Below are 17,382 nucleotides of genomic sequence, written 5' to 3'. Positions count from 1 at the left end.
ACGTTCAAGGGAGTGTCTATGGAGGATATTTGCAGGGAGGCCACGTGGTCTTCTCCTCATAAATTTATGGTGCATTACCGACTTCAGGTTGGGGTGGTGCTTCCGTTGCTTGTGCCACTTCTATTCTGGATTCTGATGATTCTTGAGATTATGTTTCTACCCCACGTGGTGTCATTAATCCTGATGTTTCTGACTTGTTTGTATTGGCTGTCTTTTGTTATCCATGAAGCCGATTTTGCTTTGGCATCTGCTCATCTGTTAATTACTGTGGTGAGGAAGATGGATGAGGAGGTAATGCCTCGGTTACTTACCGGTAATCTTCATTACTCCAAGTCCTAGTCTTACTAGCCACAGATTAGTTTTGCATCCCTCCAAGCTCTTCTTTGGGAGCTTCATGTCTCTGTGACTTTGGTTGCAGGCCTTTGTGATGTATGGTGCCTCCTTTTATCCCATTGGTGGATGATGGTGGGGGCCATGTTGGAGGGATGGGAGACAAGTAGGCTGACTTTCTTCTGCTTGGAGTTTCTGTGGGAGCCTAAAGCTCATGTGTTATTTACTGTGAGCAGGAAGACTAGGACTCGGAGTAATGAAGATTATTGGTAAGTAACCGGGGAATTAACACTTATCCAATACCCTGTTGCATAAACCTACCTTTTTTCCTTCCTTTTTACCTCTTCTGGTTTCTTTTTCATAATCTATAAACATAAGTTTAGCCCAACTCAAATATTTGTGCGTCAACCCAGCTCTCACCACAACATTAAACTATGACTTTTTTACCAAAAATTAGAGCATTTTTAATTCATAAATCTTAATGTAAGACAAATTCATTTTAATCTAAGTTTAGAAATTGATGCCTTATCATTCATTTATTTGTATGTATTGAATAAAAATAGATAAACAGTTTTTAGCATGCATCAATAAGTTTACAGTGTATTTGCATCATACATAAAACAATAGTACCCATTTAAATGACCCAAATAGGTATTTTTTTTTAATTATGAACATGTAAAAATGTAATCAAAAGAATGCAAGTTCACATTATTCCATATATATTTAGTTTTGTATTTTTGAAACATAATACTGTAGGTAGGTGAACATTTTTTATGATAGGCATTGCATCTTTGCCATTCCTCAATGGCCCTGCTTAATGTTGCTGGACAGAAACCAGCACAAAACTACCACTGTTTTTGATTGTGTGGAGTAGCTAAGTTAAAGTGTTACTTAAGCCAGCGGTTGTGGGGATTTGAAGTCTAAATCTTGAAAATAATTTGCCTTCCTTGCTGGCACTGTAAGTCTAGCAAGCATCCATGCCGGAATGAGATCTAATGTCCAGAACAAGAACCGTACGTGCTTGAAACATCCACAGAACAGGGAGGCAACTCACCAAGACAGCAAACAGTGATCAGGACACTGCTGTGGGCTGCCCAACATTAACTGATGCTGCAGTGTCAAGAATCCAGTGAAAGCGTAGGGGCTGGAACAAAGGGGAGAAAGTAAGGTGAAGCGTAACTGGGATCACTAGGATGTCATGAAGGTACTAGGCGATATAAAAGACAAAGCAAAATAAATAGACTTGCAGTTCAATAACAAACCTTCCAGGTAGTTCAGAAAGGCAGCACTCGGGAACATTGTAAACACCCTGCATAGTTTACAGTGGCTGTAAAATCGAATTGGCCTGACTACTTGATAAGGATGCAATCATCTAAAACATGAACTGTAGTAGAGGATGTGCAGTCACAGAACTCCATCTGTCATAGTTACTTTGAACAAAAGGAATTTGAAGAAAGCAAAGGAAGCAGAAAGGAAAGAGGATGGAATGAGGGAAGGGATGGTTGTAAACAAGCATGCTGTTGCTTCAAAATAGCAAACAATTTACAAGACTGTATCAGCACATACATAATCATAATAATGCAATACACCTCTGCAAAGCAAATAAGGTCAAAAGCAAGCTGCTTAGGCTATTCATAGCTCAAATTGCATCCTTATCAGTGACAGCACCAGTAGCAACAAATGGTCATTTATTTGCATTATGAATAACAGTAAATATGTTTTTTACTGTTACGATGGCTTCACAGTTTACTTTTATGACAAGGTTAACAATTTGAAAAGTGTGGCATGCCTTATGCTTAGGGATGACCTGAAGCAACCACGTTCTGATGTGATTACTTTTAAGTAACTTTCATATGTGGTTGGGAATGATTTTACCAGTGAACCCATCATTTTCTGTACAAACTGCCCAGTTGGTTGATGCATGTGGTGCCCAGTGCTATTTTCAAATGTTTTTCGTAGGGCAGTTGACATACCAGTGTACTAGATACATGACTGCCTTCGGTAGCTGTTTGCCTATACCTCTAGATGCATAACAGGCTTTAGTGGCTGTTTCATTTTGCCTGTAATACATTAGTCTTATGGAAGAAGCCTTAAAACCCCTTCTTTGATTATCATGTCTGTAGCACTGAGGGAGCATGGTTGTTAATCAGATATGATCCTTCACGTACGTAGGGGTTTTGTAATAGAAGTGATGGAGCTCTTGCTACTTGTGAGTCATGGTCCTCTACAGAACGGACACCAAGTGGAGCGGTACTGCACCATGGGTTATTCGTTCCACAATATGCATGGGCCAGGTTAGACAAATTGTCCTACCAGCGCAACATGCAATTGCACCCATTTGAACACGTCTGTGGCACTCTGGCATTCCAACAGAGCCTAGAGCCAATTATGTGTCCTTTTAGGTAATCTTTGATGCATAGGTCCAAAGTTAATGCATGAACAATGGTGGGTTGGCATCCCCTTATTTGAGTAAATTTGTCTGCAGGAATTGATTAACCGTATTACAAATCAAAACACATAGTCAAAACAACCCTGTAGAGATGAGCTATAAATGTTTTGCCTAGGATAGAGTACAAATTCAATGTTCTGATGAAAGCCCTTTTGCGAGGGGTCAAGGAAGGTGCTAGAAATTTCTAATAATCCTAGAAATGGGAGGTTCTTATCACATGCCCCAAGTGCTTAATTTCTAAAATAATAAGTGCCAGGCCCTCGTCAAGAGTTCACCACAGTTTGCACCACACATTGCCACTGTACTTAAACAACTACCAACCATCAAACTGAAGTCTGCCAATTAAAACTGTTTGATGCAGCCAAAGCTTTAAGAATGGCTTGGGTGGCAGGTATTAGTTGTTGTTAATATACATTGGATTAACAGACTACTATGTTTCTGTTCATCTTGTAATTACCTAAACAGCACCACCATGTGACAGCTGTCATAAGTAAAGGTTCAGGCAATTAAGTGCGGGTGCTGAGCACCAGAAACCACCTGCTCAAATTAAGGAACTGTATGTCCCAGCCACCCTACAGTAGTGCATCAAAAGAAGCGACATGCTGACACTGACAGTGAGGCAGGAGCTGGACTTTTAGCATTTGCACACAGGTATCCACAATTCTTGCCCCAGAAGGGAGGGTTTTTTGAATTTACCCCACCATTGTGGGGATCTTCAGGCCTTCCTTCAATAGGCGTGGTGAGTCGTTAGAAACTGTGGCAAAGGAAGATAAATAACCATTCTCAACATCATGGTATATAGAGACAGGCGCGGTGCGTCCATTGGGGCGTGGGGGCGTAGCCCCCCCGCCCGCGCCTCGCGCCCGCAGCTCTCCCTCCTCTGCGAATGCCGCGCCTCGCGCCCGCAGCTCTCCCTCCTCTGTGAATGTCAGTCAGCATGACGTCGGACCGTGGGCGGTCCGGCGTCATGTTGACTGACATCATTGTCAGACGCCTTTGGGAAAGGCAGCACAAGTGCGCATGAGTGGGCATGGAGCTAAATTTTTACTCCGTGCCCAGTCATGCGTACTTGTGTTTTTGCTGCCTTGCGCATGCCCATTAGGAGCCCCTCGGTCTCCTAAAGGGCAGGCGGTGGGCGAGGAGCAGGCGGTGCCGTCAGCCAATCCTGGCACTGCTGCAATGCCAGGATTGGCTGAGGGCCGGGTTGCCAGTCACGTGGACGTGGTGTTCCGGACCGTTTGAAGGAGCAGAGAGGTGCCAACGCGGGCCAGGAGAAGACGAGGCGGTCACCGGTCAGGTAAGTGTTTTTTAATTTATTTTAGGGTGGTTAAGGTTTCCTGACTGTGACCCGGGCCGTCGCTGGTGTATGTCACGTGGTTCTGTGCACGTTTGAACTATTAGCAGTGGTCATTCTGCCTTTGTGCATGTGGTGTTTGTGCACGCTTGTTTACATTGTTGGGGCTGCGGTGGTTCTGCACTTGATTTAACTGTTAGCAGTTGTGATTCTGTGTTTGCCCTTGCTGTCTGGGGATTGTGATGAGTTTGCATTTGAGTTATTTAATGCAGCGAACCATCTTTGGGTTGGAAATGGTGAAGCTTCTCAAATAAGCATACCCTTGGGTTTACCGATTGACACCAAACTCCCGTGGGCTTGAGCTGGCCAGCAGAAACTCACTGCCTCTACTCCGCAGACAATAACAACCAGGCTAATTTTAGCAGTATCATGACGTCTGTGCGGACATGGACTCTAATACAGTCGAAGGACTGAGAGGCAGAAGCGAGTCACCTGTTGGTGATTTCACTTCCTCTGTTGATGATTTGACTGTAGTGTATTTGAAACTAACATTGGCCTGCAGTCACATTTAAACCCTTTGTGATCTGACCTGTATAGAATGCGTCTCATTCGAAATAATTTTGCAACGCATGGATGCGATTTTGATTTGAAGATTGTGGGACAATAAAACGAATACACTAATTGTGGGTATTGCTGATGGGTGGCAGTGGTGCAGCAGTACGCTGTTCCCAGGAGGATTCAGAGAAGTGCAGTTTCATATCTCATCTCCCAGGGCCTGTAATCCAATATTCCGTCAGTGTGGCCTTGATTTCTGAGCTGTGGTCTTGGAATTTTACCCTTAAAATGCCACTGTGCTGATTGACTGGATACGAATCTATTTGTCCCACCGCACTGGCAACTTCAGAAATTGCTAGGAATATATTTTACACTAATTACATATCTTTCTCTGCTGTTTTTCCACCAGCGACTCAAAAGATCTTTAAACTAGATACGTTTCCAGAGAGGTGGGAGTTTGAGAAAAAAAGAGAGAGATTTTTAGACATGGTAGAGGAGAGGGAGTATGGGGTGAGGAAAATGGAGAGGGGGACTGGGCACGGGTAAAATAAAGAAGTGAACTGAAAGGAGATAGTGGGAGGAAGAGGCGAGGTGGGATTGAGAAAAATGAGAAATATACAGATATCGAGAAGCAAAATATGAAGCCATAATACTTTGCTTTTATATCGTGCCACTCTGCCCTTGTTTGGGCCTCGAGACGATGACAGATGTCCTTTACTTTCTATTTAATTTTATGTTTTTTTGTGTTTAAGTATTTGTTCATGTTAATGTGCTCTTTATTCTAGTAGTGCTTTTGAAAAAAGCAGAATAAAATAAGTAAACTTTAGCAGCTTTGTGGCTTCTAATGCAGACGAACAGTTGAATTACTTTATTAACCTTCTTGCTTTGTCAAATTTGCTTGAAAATGCACCATTTGCCTGCTCTTTTTAAAAACAATTCTTGGGGGAGAACCCCCCCCGAGCCCCCCTTAGGTTGTTCAGGCTTGCTCACTACGCTCGCTTGCCGATGTGCACTTCCCCGCAAATTTTACGCCCTACCACTTTCGTATGTCACCAGCCGCCCCTGTATAGAGACCCAGAGTACAACATTAACTGTTTTTTTGTTTTTGTTACAAACAAAAGTTTGGCAAAAAAGGCCATTGTACAGAGTGCAATAGTGTCAACAAAAATGACATCCTGGCTTCTGACGGCAATTATACACACAGAATTCAGCACATAATAAGGCAAAAAGTAGATCCCACATCCCCCAAAAAAATTAATACCTTGTCAGGCAAAAGATTTCTACTATAGGCTGAATGTTATAATCCCTTTTAGCATCAAAGAAAGTAAACGTCAGGAAGACCAGACTTTCAAAGCGTAGGAAGCAAAGTTCACATTTTAGTCAAACCAGATGCCTAGGTCTTTGAATGCATGAACTGGATCTGAGGGCTTCCTGATACATCATGCTAAAACATCTTTAGCTAGAAAGGAAAGATCTCTCCTAATGATTAGTCTTACTTGCCTCCACGACGCAGGGATCCGAGATAAGGCCCTGGACTGGACCACCTCCCTCCTCTCTGGCAGATCTCAGAGAGTCCGCCTCCCCCCGTTCCGATCCGATGCCTCCGAGATCATCTGCGGTGTCCCTCAAGGATCTTCCCTCAGCCCGACGCTGTTCAACGTCTACATGGCACCAATAGCACGCATCGCCCAACAGCACAACCTCAACATAATCTACTACGCCGACGACACCCAGCTGATCCTCTCCCTCACCAAGGACCCCCTCACCGCCAAATCCAACTTCCACCAGGGTATGAAGGCCGTCGCAGACTGGATGGAGGACAGCCGCCTCAAACTGAACACAGACAAGACGGAAATCCTCATTCTTGGATCCAACCCCTCCGCTTGGGACGACTCCTAGTGGCCCACGTCACTGGGGTCCCCCCCGGCCCCCACCGACCACGCACGCAACCTGGGAGTCATCCTCGACTCGAAACTCTCCATGACCAAACAAGTCAACGCAGTCTCCTCCACCTGTTTCAACACCCTCCGCATGCTCCGCAAGATCTACAGATGGATCCCGACAAACACGAGGAAAACAGTCACCCAGGCCCTAGTCAGCAAAAGACTCGACTACGGAAACTCCCTCTACGCCGGAGTCTCGTCCAAGCTCATCAACAGACTACAGAGAATCCAGAACGCCTCTGCACGCCTGATCCTCGACGTCCTACGCCGCAACCACATCACCCCCCACCTGAGGAACCTGCACTGGCTCCCCGTCGACAAAAGAATCTCCTTCAAGCTCCTGATCCACGCACACAAGGCACTCCACAAAACCGGCCCAGCCTATCTCAACAGTCGACTCTCCCTCTACGCACCCAACAGGAAACTCCGCTTCGCTGACCACGCCCTGGCCACGGTCCCACGTATCCGGAGAACTACTTCCGGAGGCAGATCCTTCTCCCATCACGATGCCAAGACCTAGAACACCCTCCCCCTCTACCTGCGACCTTCAGGAGACAACTCAAGACCTGGCTCTTCGACCAATAGCAGCAGCTCCCCCCCCCCCCCCAGCGCCTTGAAACCCTCACGGGTATGTAGTGCGCTTTAAAAATTCCAGGATTGATTGATTGATTGATTCAGTTTTAGAAATTCCCTAGCTATTCAACGAGGGATAGCACTGAGATACTCTTCAAAATGTCTGACGTCTCTGAGGGATGGCAGGGAATCTTCTGCAGCCGCTAAATGTGTTACTTGTTTTAAAACAGTCTTAAAACAGAATTAACGGGACAAGTGCTCCAGAAGCTGGTTAAAGAACTTAAAGAGTATTGGTGGCAGTGCTTGCCCAATTTGACATGGATCTTGAAGACTGATGAGCAGATGAAAAGAGAGTACACCCAAAATCTAGGTCCACTAAGTCAGGAAAAACCTGATTCAGTTCAGTGTGCATCCCACCAACCCAGACCCCAGCCTGAGATACATCCCCTACCCCTATGCTGTTAAGCTTGATGGGGAGCCACTTGGCAATGTGTGTCTCCATGATTTAAGTAAAAGATGCTAACAAGGTAAAATGTGTATATAATTTTAAGGCCACAGGGTCCAACTCTGGTTTAGTTAAAGGCACAAAAACCTGTTTCAACAGACTTCAGGACCACTCCCATACAAAGTGAACACACAGAAATTGTTGGTAAAGTCAGGGGCCAGGACTTATACAACAGTAATCAGTAAGGGTCATTGGGTGAACTGAACTTGAATCTAAGCAGAGTCATACCCACTTTAGCTGCATTTATCAGTGGAAAATAGGTTCTCATTTCAGAATATATACCAAATGCCATGAAGTGGCTAGGATCCTGTCCTGATGGTAGGGAGTGTTTGCTCTCATCACTAATGTAACACACTTTCTTAGCAAAGAAAGCAGACGTCATCACACAAGGCTTTTAAGGGTCTCATGTCACAAGTGCAGCAGGTGGAAGAGAGGAAATACTTAACTACAGAGTAAAGTTCCCATGCCCTGTTTGCCGAATATGTTAGGCGGGTCACAATAAAGATGACTTTGGCTGCATGCAGACAGGATTTATAGCTTTTGAGAAGTTTTTAGAACAAAAAATGTTCTCCTCAGAATATCCCTACACCACTTCCACACCACAGATCGGATGCTTCAGTGTTCTGTTCTCAAAGTGAGGTAAACTAACACTTGGAATAATTTCTATTAAAGAAGGTGGCAAGGCAAGATATGGAAGATGTGATGTAGGGTACCAAAGGATTTTAAAGCCACACATACAAGTTTTGAAGCTGTTGCATTGCGTTTACAGCCATCCACTTGGAGTTTTATTCCTTAACAGACTAGGAGTATGTGCATGCTTCTACATATTTTATATAGCTCTCTTGAGTATGAACATGCTTGATGTGCATGAATATTTTAGGGGCATAACAATTCAGCATAAATAAGGAAAACCACCAATACGCAATGGACATTCAGTTGGAGTGAAAAGACAAGATTCAAAATAATCCACTGTACTCTTTAATCTATTGGATAGGATTGACGACTTCTAGTTTCTGCACAATTTTACATTAATTGCTGTCAGTAAAGTTGTCAGCATTGAAATTAACATCTTCTAGAAAAAACAGAGGACACGCTGCAAGACATACAAACAGGTAAAAAGCCTAGATAGAACAAAGAGGAGCATTGTTGGAGCTGGGCTTTTTTGTAGGGTGTCTCTCATATTTTTCCCTTCTGGTGCTACACCTGTTTTTGTTAGCATTAGGAATCTAAAACTAAACAGTGGTAACGTGCAGGTGCTCTCTCCCTTAAAAATGGTAAAACTGGCATCTACCTGATTGTTTCAATTAATTTACTTGTAAGTCCCAAGTAAATGGTACTACATGTACCCAGGGCCTGTAAATTAAATGCTACAAACACACAATTGATGGACGGAATGCAGAACAAATCAAAACATTCACCCCCAGTCAAGTGATCTGGGTTAAATCCATCATTCTTTTGCTCACCATGCCACCCCAGTTTAGACCTGGCCATATGCAAATCAGTCTTGACCCTGTGCCTCATTCCAGCCCGAACTGCCAAGCCAGGTCCTCCCAGGACTGGAAACAAGCATCCTAGGACCGGTTTCAGGGTTTCACCCCTCCTCTTCCAGGATAGCTTGAATCCAGTGGCACAGTGAGCCTGGGACCCACATCTGGGCATACCCGGTGCACTTAGGGTGAGGAAGCAAAAGACACACAATTAATGGACGGAATGCAGAACAAATCAAAACATTCACCCCCAGGTCAAGAGATATGGGTTAAATCCATCATTCTTTTGCTCATCTTGCCACCCCAGTTTAGACCTGGCCATGTGCAAACCAAAAACTAATGGGCCTGCAGCACTCACAAAGACCTAGAACCCCAGAATGTTGCTTACCCTTCATTGACTATATCCCCGGGAGGGATTAGTCCAGAGGGGTCCGGGATACAGAAAGTTAGTTGTGCCCTCATTAATGCCAGGTCCTTAGTTAAACACCACATGGAGGCATCCAGGTTTATTGAGACGTACAAATTAATATAGTTTTCCTTACGAAAACCTGGGCCGTCCTAGCAGCCTGTCCAGAAATGACAGTCACAGCCCATATTGGGTATATCATGTCCAGACTTGATACAATGGGCAAAAAGGGAGGGGGACTAGCAATCATATACAGAGAGCAGTTCTCTGTGATGTTCACCCCCACCTCATCGGATTCCCACAAATCTCTTTTGTCCCAACTCAAGCTGTGTAAAAGCTAATTATTTAATGGACTGCTGATCTACTGCCCTCCAGGTACCAGAAGTTCGTTCATTCAGTCCCTAAAACTATCCCTGGAATCTTTGATGACTCAAGCAGGCTTCTCTATAATAGGAGACATGAACTTTCATCTTGAAAATAGTTCAGATCCAGATACTAAGTTACCTTTGGACCTTATGACAGCTCTTGCGTTACCCCAACTAGCGGCGGGTCACATTCATCAAGCGGGACATACTCTTGAAGGTTTTTTCTCTAAGAACACATTTCTCTCAGGCCCCATCACATACCTGAACAGACCACAAGGTCATCATTTAAAACATTAATCTTCCTACCAAACCCCCAGACACTAAGTCAACCAGAAAACCTTTTTTTTTTTTTGCATGGAGCAAGGTTTCCGACCCAGATTTAAGGCCATTACTTGCTAATTCCCAACCTGTAGATAGAATTGACACAGAGCTAATGGTGGATAATTACACAGCCTAGCAAAACTTAAAAGGACCAGTAGGAACAGAACCACTGGTTAAATGACTCCTTGAGGCATACCAAACAAAAACGTCATATGCAATAGCGTATATGGAGGAAAGGCTTTAATGCCCTAGAGAGAGACAAATAAAATTCCAATATAAGAAGCTTGTTGTAGAAGCAAAAAAAGTGTTCTTCAAAGAACAAACAAAAACTTCTATTAATTGCTTTAGAATGCTGGTTTTGGCAGTATCTAAATTATCGGCTCCAGCTACTCATACTACAAGAGAAGGGGGCCAGACCTTTTATGATTCCCTGGCAACCTTCTTTCAACAGAAAGTAGAACTCATTTACAACAAATTCACTGTCAATGGGTTTCAGAACCATATTTGCTATGTTGACAAGGCAGGCCTCCTAAATAAACTCATCTTTACCGAGTTAGTTTCAGTGACGATCGAGCAAGTTATTCAGGCCATTCCTAAATAAAAATCAGGCTCTCCATCGAACCCCTTGCACTCTCAACATTTTTCAATGTGTACGAGAGGCAGTAGCACCAGTCCAGGCCAAAATGTTTAACTTCATACTTAGTTCGAGAGTATTTCCAAAGCAGTTGAAGGCTGCATCAGGACTAAGGGTGGGCGGAATTTGCGAAAGTGCCGTTGGCAAAATATCGCAAAACAGCAAAAAATCTCTGCGATTACGCAAAATTTTGCGTGATCGCCGAGATTTTGTGCTGATCAATGCGTTACTGAATTTGACCTTGAATTCGGGCACCTGCTTTATATCTGTAAGACTTACAGATATAAATAAAGCAGGTGCCCGAGTTGAAGGTCAAATTCAGTATAAGTGCTTCCTGTTGAGGTTTAATTTTTGTGACAGGAGCATCGTGCCAGAATGAATCCAGCCCTGCATATTTATCCAAGAAGATGCCACCGTTTTGTGCAATACCTCTACTCAAATGGGGTACTTTCTACTGGCTAATCAGTAAGTGCTTCCTCGTTGGGTAAATGTATAGTGCTTTTCCTACACTACAGCTACGTAAAGGGACAGAAGAGTTGTCTCCAGCGACCATGTGTGTCATCATGCCTTTGCTAAAATTGAAACTTCAAGGCACAGAATGCAATGTGCAGTGGCCTAAAAAGTCAAGGCAGCGTGAGGGTTTCCCGAATCTTATACGGACACTTACTTGACAGTTATTAAGCACGCATAAGACATTTAAAAAACAACTACTTTCTCTCCATCTGTACGCATTGAGAGATTATAATGCCTGAAGCTTTATCTCTGAAAAATGTTACCTTCTTGGTCTGTTCAATTAAATCTGGTAATGCCGAGCGCATTGACAGAGTTAAATACTAGGGTAAACGGCCAATTCACTGAGAAGTAATGCAATATTTGGCGTTAACTGCGTGCCTTCAAGCGATGGTTCTTTACTCGCAAGCGAACACTTTCAGCTGCAGGAAGCGATATGTGACAGGAGAAAGAATCAGCACCACAATTAAGACTGTTGCAGATATTATTTTTCGTGTAGATTAGAGTAAAGGTGCCAAGGGTAAAGCAGAAACCAAACTTTAAATCTGAAATACGAAATCGCAACATTAGTAAAGTTAACAATCCGTTTCTGCTCTTAACGGGTTTAGGGCATTTCAGTAAAGCTGTTTTCTTTCGGCCTGTGCCTTCAAGCGGCGCAATGCTCATGAGTGCGCGTGCAGTAAAGGTGGGCGACAATTTCCGTTCCCTCGCGGATCGCGTAAGTTTTGACATTTTCGCGTTCCACGCGAAACGCGAAAATGTCGAATTTTTGCAATTTCCACGAGCAGAGGACTCCCACTGCTAAAGGAACCAAACTTGAATGAACAGGACCTAAATAATTACAGTCCGATTTCAAGACTTCCTTTTCCAGCTAAATTGGTAGAGAAATTTATGAACCTCCAACTGGCAGCCTTCCTGGAAGACAATGTTCTTCTGTATGACATGCAGTGCAGCTTCTGTAAGGGTCCCAGTACGGAGTCAGCCTTGATGGTGGAGATCCGAGCTGTAGTGGATAAGGGCGGCAATGCCGCCTTATCCTATTAGACCTCTCTGCAGCATTCAAAATGGCCAATAATGCTCTTTTGATCGACCGTTTACAGTAACTGGGAATTCGGGCAACAGCTCTCAACCTTTTCAGATGATTCTTGACAGAACCCATTCAATTGGTCTCTTTCAAATATTTGACCTCTGAAACCTTCACGTTGCCAAGTGGAGTCCCCCAAGGTTAATCTTTAAGCCCCACCTTGTTCCACCTTTATGATACTCCCTTAGCAGCACTTATTAAATTATTTGGGCTGTCACAGGTTTCCTATGCTGATGACACCCAGATTGTGGTTACTTTATCAAACAAAGGCCTCGATGTGAGTAAGGCCTTTAGCAGCTGCATGAGTGCAGTTGGATCTTCGATGGACCAAAATTGTCTTAAAAAATTCAATTCCTCAAAAACTGAGGTTATTCTGTCTGGAAAAAAATCCTAGTTTTTGGTCCCCAAAATGGTGGGCAGAGGAATTAGGTCCCCTTCCAAAACCGATTCAGAAGGTAAAAAAACAGTCATGATTGATGACCGTCTGACATATAAAGAACAGGTGAACACATTTATAGCCACTGCCTTTTTTTGCTGCAAATGAGAACATTGGTACATTTTTACCCATCAACATGCTGAAAACCGTTGTCACTGCACTAGTGCCATCTAGCAAAGACTATTGCACTGGGCTCTATCATAATCGGCTCAAAAAAGCACTGAATAATTTGCACATTTTGCAAAACTCAGTAGCAGGACTGTTGATGAAGGTGCTTAAATTTTCATCAGCCTCCCAGCCATTTAAAGTTTACACAGGCTGCCAGCCAGAAAACGGATAATTTTTAAGGGAACTAAAAATGGCAACCTCCCTCATTAGGTTCAGGAAGGCATTAAAAACCTGGCTGTTTAGGCAAGACTAATTTCCCCCCCGCTTTCCTTTCACTTGTCAGTGTGCAGTGCCTAGACGCCTCTGGGCATTTGTTTGAGCTTTTTGGAAAATTAAATCAATATCAAATCAAATCATTTTGCTAGAAATAGCCTTTTAAAATATGTCTCAGGCCTGCCACTGCTGCCTGTAGTGCTGTTTTAATCTGCTATTTCAGCTTGGCAAAATATACTTTTTGCCAGGCCTAATCCTTTCTTTTAATACTTAGAAGTCACCCCAAGGGACACTGTAACGGTTCATATGGCAGGATGAATTGTATTTAAAACGTAGGACGTGCACTTACGTTTTACATGTCCTGGGACTGAAAAAGTCCAAAAGTAATGTTTTACTGTTGTAAGACCTAGCTCCCCCACTGACTAAAACTGAGTAAGTTTATTACATTTATAGAGACAATAAGGCATAATAACTGGAAAAATCCATAAAGCAACAAAATCACGATGATATAGACCAAGTATTTCTTTGCGTTGTGTACATGTAGGTTACACAAAAAAGCCAACAGCCAACACGTTTCACCCATTCGGGCTTCTTCAGGGCTATAAACATAACAGTGCAATTCTGTCACCATCTTTGGTAAAACAGTGGTGCACTTGGTATATAATGCACAATATGAGCCTTATTGGACAAATGTGATTGAATTTGCCAAACATTAATTTTAATTGAACGTACAGACGTGTGTTTTTTTTCTGGACGGCTCTCCTATGGGTAGAACGATACTTACCTCTCAGTATGGACCATATAATAAAAAATCATTTGTTAAGAACAAAATGATGTGCTATTATTTGAATAATTGTGTTTCGTGATTTGAGATCTAAATGGAATTAGTAATATTGTCTTTATATATGTTTTTTATATGTATTGATATGTGGATTATTGTTTGTGTCTGTGTATATATGAATGTGTTCGAATCACACACAACATGGTATCTGTACATGTGGTGACAGTATTGTCCTGTTATGTTTACAGCCCTAAAGAAGCCTGAATGGGTGAAACGCGTTGGCTGTCGGCTGTTTTGTGTAACCTACATGTATAAAAACAAGTGAAGAAGTAAAAAGAAATTTGACAACGCAAAGAAATATTTGGTCTCTGTCATCGTGATTTTGTTGCTTTATGGACATTTCCCGTTATTATGCTTTATTGTCTCTATTCGTGTGCCTCTCTATTTGTGTGTTAGAATGTTTTATTGTGGACCATTAACAGTGGCTGGGTCTGAGAGGTGGGCACTGTTTTGGAGACAAAAAACAACACAGCAATTCTGTGGTAGATTTAGTGAACAGAGGTAGTAGTGCGGAAAGACACCCTGCCTACGTGTAGCAGTTTGTTTCAGGTTATTACATTTAATAAGTGCTGACTTTGGATTGGGAGAAGGTGGAGATATGCTGTTTGGACACAAATAAAATGCAATATAAATTCCTCTTCAGTGGTAAAGTCAGATTTCAATCCACAATTCTTAAAAATCCTACTTTTAGAAACCTACAATTTGTTTGCCTTGAGCAGTCGTGCCTTCTACCAGTGTCCTGGGTTACAGGAGTGAATGGATATGCTGTTGGGAGTTCGTTTATTCCTCCCAGACAGTGACATGAAAGGGTACTATGTGTGGACAAGATGGACCATCAAGCCAGGAGGACTGTGGGCAGAGCTGTGCCTTTTCTTCACATACACCTCATAGGGCGTGCTTCCAGCACACACAAAGAAACCTTACACTAGTATTTGGTCACCTCAGCCATCTTGGAACCGTGAAAAGGGGAGAGAAGAATGCTTCAGAACCATATGTGGTGGTACTAAAGAATTCTCCTACCAGTTTAAAACATTATGACCGCCAGAGCCACTCATGAACAGACTCCTGGATCTGTGTACATCAAAGAAGAAAGGCTGTATAGTTCCCCAGAGGACTGCCCTGCTGCTTGAGGACTGCCTTGACCCCCAGAAGACTGCCCTACTACTTGAGGACTGCTGTGATCTCTGAAAAGGAAGTCTGGACCTGCGTCTTTCCTCCCAGGCTAACCTGAGTGACTTCAAGGGTTAGTTTGGTGACTCCTGTCTGAGCTGCATGAATAGAACAAGCTCCAGACACCTCCCTGCAACTTTTCAGCCAACCTTCAATACTGGACCTACCTGGATCTGTAACTGGACCTGACTGAGCCCTGCTGGCCTCTGCTGGAGTGAGTTTCTGATCCCCAAAAGGTGCTTCCTCAGGTCCTGGAACCTTAGCTGGCATCAGATGAACTCCTGCTGTGAAGAAAAGTGAACTCCTGAAGGTTTGGGTTCTTTGCGACTGTGAATGGGCCCATTCACGGTGAGTGTTGCAAAGTCATTTTGTGCCCTGGGCACCCACCTTTTCTTCTGACTCGTACTGGTGGTAACTGACTTTCCATGGGCTCTGCTTAACCAGGCCCACGGACAGTGCAATGGTGAAAACACAGTGAAACACACACACCTTAGGGTTGACTGTGTGTTAGGGTAGCCTATGATTGGCATGACCTACCCTCTAAGTCCCTAGTACAAAAGACGGCAGGGGGATTAAAACTATGTTTAAGTCTCTAGTCTATAATAGGGCATGACAGTTTAGAGGCCAGCTGCCCTTTCTGCACTTGCATGTGTGTACTGCTGAGAGCCTGAGGTCATTTTAAAAGCAGCCCTGTGTTGCAACACTGCTTTTAAATGTGAATTGTGCAAAACTTGACTTTGGTAGTAGGGGCATTTAACAATATTTTTGCATATTAGGTACCCCCAGGATCTCCCATAGGTGTGCCAGGGATGGGGGACCATGTATTTACAAGGAGGACCATTATAAAAAAAGAGGTCTGATATGCCCTGGGGATAAAGAAATTGCACATTTCACTTCCTCCCTTGTAGTAAAGGGCTTCCCAAAATCGACTTTTGTTCTAACAGCACTGTGGATTGAGGATCTGCACTATTGTTGCATAGTCAGGACCACTAAAATTTCCCTTAAGTGTCCCAGTGGTAGAGGGTTGTGTAGCTATAAGCAGAGTCCCTAAAAAATATGTTTTATAGGCCCTGGTGTTGGAGAAATTGGACATTTCATTTTTCCTATTGTAGACCCCTAGCCACATAGGTTAACATTGCAATAGTTTAGGAACTCATAACTATTGCTAGGGTTTACTGAAAAATGTCACTCAAGGACTTAGGAGAACGGTATTGATAAATCCAACAATATGCTACAATATACAGACAATAAGTTAAAATACTTTCTTGTCTATAAGCCAAACTTCAGCCTTCCTGTCCTCTTCCCTGATTGGTCAGAGTTCACAGGATTAGCGAGGCTGCTTTGGAGAAGTTATAAGCAGCAGCCAGGGAGACAGGCTATCTGGTAGGAGAGACCTCTGCTACACCGGATTCCCAGACCAGTGGGGAGGGGTCGTAAAACATAAGCTTCAAAGGAAGAATGGGACAGGCAGAGAAGGCAATGTCCATCTACCTCTCCCCCTCTGAACCCCACCAGATGGCAGGCTTAAGGAAGGAACTTGCAGATGACAGGGAGAGGAGAGCATTAGAAATGAGCCATACTGGAGGTTTATTTAACTAGTTCTTGCTCCTCTGTTGAGACTTCAGCTAGATTCAATTTTGGAGGAATCGTGCATTCTGGAAGACCATTACGCTACACTTTGAAGGAAGTGCTGATGCTCTGGGGTGCCCTGCACCTCAATGGACTGGAGTGCCCTCCTGCTTGACCCCGGAGAACACTGAGTAAGAATCCGAGATGGGCAGAGCCTCTCAGATCTACTCCTTGAAACTAAAAGAAGAAGAAGGGTCCATGCTGGAAGTTTGATTTGCACCAACCTGGAACTACAGCCCTGTGGACCTAACTTGCTTCAAGAGGAATAAAGAGTTGACTCCCTGCAAGCTACAACAGAACTCACCTGGACCATCACTACCAAGAATCCCCAGCCTGGAGTGCATCCATTGGATTTGTATTGGTTTTTTTTCAAGTGGATTGTGGAAACTGAAGTCACAAATTTTCAAAAAGCCTCTTGGAGATTCCAGACCCTTATATTGTGTGGACTGTGGGACCCCCAGAGGAACTT

General features: G+C 43.5%; 1 protein-coding gene across 3 annotated transcripts in view; it reads right to left on the bottom strand.

The window, feature by feature from the left end:
• The window catches only part of LOC146829115 (protocadherin-11 X-linked-like), an 829,463-nt gene that overhangs the window by 384,393 nt on the left and 427,688 nt on the right, over nucleotides 1-17,382 (bottom strand). Inside the window, exon 4 of one of the 3 annotated variants that reach the window (XM_085607744.1) lies at nucleotides 1,385-1,474. The exons of the other annotated variants lie outside the window; for them this stretch is intronic. Coding sequence (XP_085463870.1) covers nucleotides 1,403-1,474 — 72 coding nt within the window. The 3' untranslated portion in view covers nucleotides 1,385-1,402. The remainder of the gene's footprint in view (nucleotides 1-1,384; nucleotides 1,475-17,382) is intronic. 3 annotated transcript variants of the gene reach the window in all.

This window comes from Triturus cristatus, chromosome 5_2, assembly GCF_964204655.1.
Source record: "Triturus cristatus chromosome 5_2, aTriCri1.1, whole genome shotgun sequence".
Lineage (NCBI taxonomy): Eukaryota > Metazoa > Chordata > Amphibia > Caudata > Salamandridae > Triturus > Triturus cristatus.
The sequence above is the reverse complement of the archived record's forward strand: the minus strand, read 5'-3'. Positions and strand labels throughout refer to the sequence as shown.